This window comes from Tuber melanosporum (assembly GCF_000151645.1).
Source record: "Tuber melanosporum whole genome shotgun sequence assembly, scaffold_50, strain Mel28".
Lineage (NCBI taxonomy): Eukaryota > Fungi > Ascomycota > Pezizomycetes > Pezizales > Tuberaceae > Tuber > Tuber melanosporum.
In genome coordinates, this window is record NW_003299096.1 from 160,891 (window position 1) to 164,215 (window position 3,325).

General features: G+C 46.9%; 1 protein-coding gene; it reads right to left on the reverse strand.

Annotated features, from left to right (window-relative positions):
* Positions 1-234: 234 nt before the first annotated feature.
* GSTUM_00008935001 (uncharacterized protein) lies at positions 235-2,047 on the reverse strand. XM_002840378.2 has 4 exons: positions 1,861-2,047; positions 1,741-1,784; positions 1,400-1,546; positions 235-1,329 (listed from the first exon to the last, which is right to left on the reverse strand). The coding sequence occupies exons 1-4, from the start codon at positions 1,865-1,867 to the stop codon at positions 436-438; spliced, it is 1,092 nt and encodes a 363-aa protein (XP_002840424.1). The 5' UTR covers positions 1,868-2,047; the 3' UTR covers positions 235-435.
* Positions 2,048-3,325: the final 1,278 nt, after the last annotated feature.

The window sequence follows — 3,325 nt, forward strand, 5'->3', positions numbered from 1 at the left end:
GCACCGGTGCGTCTGGCTACCCGATTGTCTGGGAGTCCGAACCCGTTTCCACGTTAATCACATCATGCTCCATGACTTGAGACCTTTGCTCTATTCTTCAAAATCTTGCCCGATTATTTACTTTCAAAAGTGTCCCCCCAAATCATTGACGACACCTCCGGGCAACAATCGTAGCGGACATGTGGAAAAATGCTCAATTTTATACAAACTTTTTCTTCGTTCAGTCATTGATTATCTCTTATTTTCAAATGTTGATTAAATAACGTTAACCATATCCAAAACAGAAGAGTAGAGATTGTATTCCCTAATACCCCAATCCAAGGAATCATGAAACCGCTTCAAAGTCGCGTGAAGCCAAAAGATGATAGGCACTTTTACATGATAATGGCCGGAACTAAAAACTCATGTTAGTAAAACAGATTCCCAACGGAGACTTCACATGGGTAACGTACTATCAATATTGGCCTTGATGGTCTTGTGCGGTAACACAGAGCCACCATTTACGTATACTTCATCGGAAACTGTGACATCGTCACCGAGAACAGTTACATTCTCTAGACGTGCCCATTTTCCTACAGTGCTATTCCAACCAACGATGGTGCTCTTGATCCAAGCGTGATCCTTTATCCTACTCTCTTTTAGGATGACAGATCTCTGGATTCTCACACCATCACCAACAGTGACATTTGGCCCGATTGTGACATTTGGCCCGATACGACAGTTCTTCCCAATTACCGCTGACGGATCGATGAGGACGTTGCCTCCATAGACAAACGGCTCTGCTGCGGGGGTAAGAAGTTTCGAGTTCCTCTTGGTAAGAGATGAGAGGTAGAGGCAGGTTCCGGTAAGGAAATCTTTGGGCTGGCCTACATCCATCCAGAATCCCTCAAGGTCAAAGGAGTGCAATTGGCCATCTTTAACAATGGCAGGGAAGGTTTCTTGCTCGATGGAAGTAGGGCAGAGCTCTATTCGGTTCAAGACGGAGGGGTTGAGGATGTAGATACCGGCATTGATTCTGTTGCCAACAAACTCAACGGGCTTCTCGACGAAGCGATCGATCCTTGATGCGTGACCTGGCTGATGAACCACCACACCATACTTGGAAGGCTCCTCGACCTTTGTAACCACAATAGTCCCTTCTTGGCCATGCGACCTGTGGAACTCGGCAAGTTGGTGGAAGGGATAATCGCAAATAACATCTGAGTTGAGGACAAAGAATGGAGAATCATCTTTGCCAAGAATCTTCTCTGCAAGCTTCAAAGGACCAGCAGTCCCTAATGGTTCGGTCTCGATGGAGAAGGTAATTGATACTTTGTACTCCTCTTCATACTTTCTCGCCAGGTCCGGTCAGCATAGTTCGTAAGGCATGCCCTAAAAGAGCTAGTAGAGGTTAGGTCACCTTCTTCAAGACGCTAATCATGACGTCTGGGCGGTAATTGACAGCCAAAACGATGTCTGTGACGCCAGCTGCAGCCAATGCTTCTACTTGATGGAGAATCATAGGCTTGTTTCCGAATTCGACCAGAGGCTTCGGGAGAGTGAGAGTCTAATACGACATTTCGGTCGCAACGGTCAGCAACCTGACTATTCTCGGCGGACTACATAGCTCTACGGCACACCGCCGTCTATCTTGCACCGACCGAAACAGCATCGGGATGAAATGGGATGACGGGAAAGTACGGGTTTATGGGACGAATGGTTCCATGGAAGGCTAGACGGGTGGATGGGGAAAATTCATACAAGAGGTCGTAGACGAGTCCCGAAGCCACCAACAAGAATGAGGGCTTTATTCAAACAAACAATATTAGCCAAATATTCTCTCCTTTTCCCAGGGAAACAAGTCTGGAAAGCTGCAGGTACCCTTCATGATGGAAAACGATTGATTGGTTCTGCAAATACAGGGGCTTGGGACGAGTTGCAGAGGTAAATAGACAGATGTATCGCCGATGGTTAAGGGAGAGGGAGATGGCAACGAAGAGGAGAAAGGGGGCAAGTAATTCAACGAGTGTCAAGTTTTCCCACACAGAAAAGGAGAAGGTGGTGAATAAGAGGATGGGAAAAAGGAGTGGACAGCAAAACTTCGTGCTGAATCGAAAGGGGGGAGAGAAAGAAAAGCTAGGTTGAGGTCTGCGTGGCCGCAAGGTGCCGCAGCAAGACACGAACAGGGAGAGAGCGAACCCTGGAGACAGTTAGCGGCAGCACCACAAACAACAGGGCTGCTCTGATTTTGGAAGCCCAACCGAATCGAGTTCTGCGCTATGATTCTTGGGGGGCCAAGGCCCCGGGTTGGGGAACAACCTTTGCTGGACATTTTGGCCCTGCAGTGAATACACCACCATATTATCATAAAGTCTGCTGCGGTAACTTGTCGATTGTCCGCGGGTTGAGCTTGTTAGGTTGATGAACCTGAGAACGTGCAGTACTGTATGCACTCGTACAGCACCGTGCTCGACGGGGAAGCTGGCCACCGGCAACCGCTCAAAATCCCGTCTTGTGATAGGAAGCTTTACTGGGGCTCAAATGATTCATCCATGGAAAAGGGAATTTTGAAGTGACTATTTCTGCATCCACAGAGTGGTATTTAGGAGGTGCATCTGAAGGCACTGCGAAATTTACAATTCCTTAACAGTCTCTGCACCCTAGAAGCTAATTATCTGGTAGGTTATTCCCCCGTACCTTGAAAAACTGTATCTCAAGTGGCGGCGAAGCTGTTGGTTTACTAGCAAATATTTCAGTCCCAGGAGCTGCTTACTCCGCTCTCTATCTGTTATTTTAGCAGTGGGGAACACATTTTCGGATCATTTACAAGTACCATCTCACTCCTGCCATGACTAAAGAGGCACTCTGAAACTCGGAATAGCATGAGCTGCGAATACCACCATATTTAACAAGTCTTGGCGCAAAATTCCCCTCCCCCTCCTATCATAGTAGACTGCAGGCTGCAATTGTTTGCCATGGAGTCGTGAGGGCTTGATACCTCATAACCATGCTTTTTATTCAATGTTCAACCTTATTTTTTTTTCTAAGACCTAGGAACTAAGAAGTACTAGTACAAATACAACTCTTCAGAACTTCTATTTTCTGTGTATGATACCCGAGTAAATGGCGGCCAGCTTCCACGCCATCTAAGAATAATGACCGCGCTACTCGAGTACAAGGGCAAGTGTGGTCAACTGCCATTATATACTAGAATGGCAGACTAAACCTTAACTCAAGTTATCGTGTTCCTATTTACGAACGCACACAGCACTTAGAGGAAACCTCCGCCCTGATTTCCCTTCCTCCCCAACTTATGCCATATTCTCACCACATGACTCGAGGGAAA

Bases quoted from the DNA above. Each gene is read 5' to 3' on its own strand.
- GSTUM_00008935001 (XM_002840378.2), bottom strand. The intron at 1,547-1,740 runs GTATGAATTTTC...ATGTCGTATTAG, and splicing joins GGACTCGTCTACGACCTCTT to ACTCTCACTCTCCCGAAGCC. The intron at 1,330-1,399 runs GTGACCTAACCT...CTGGCGAGAAAG, and splicing joins TGATTAGCGTCTTGAAGAAG to TATGAAGAGGAGTACAAAGT.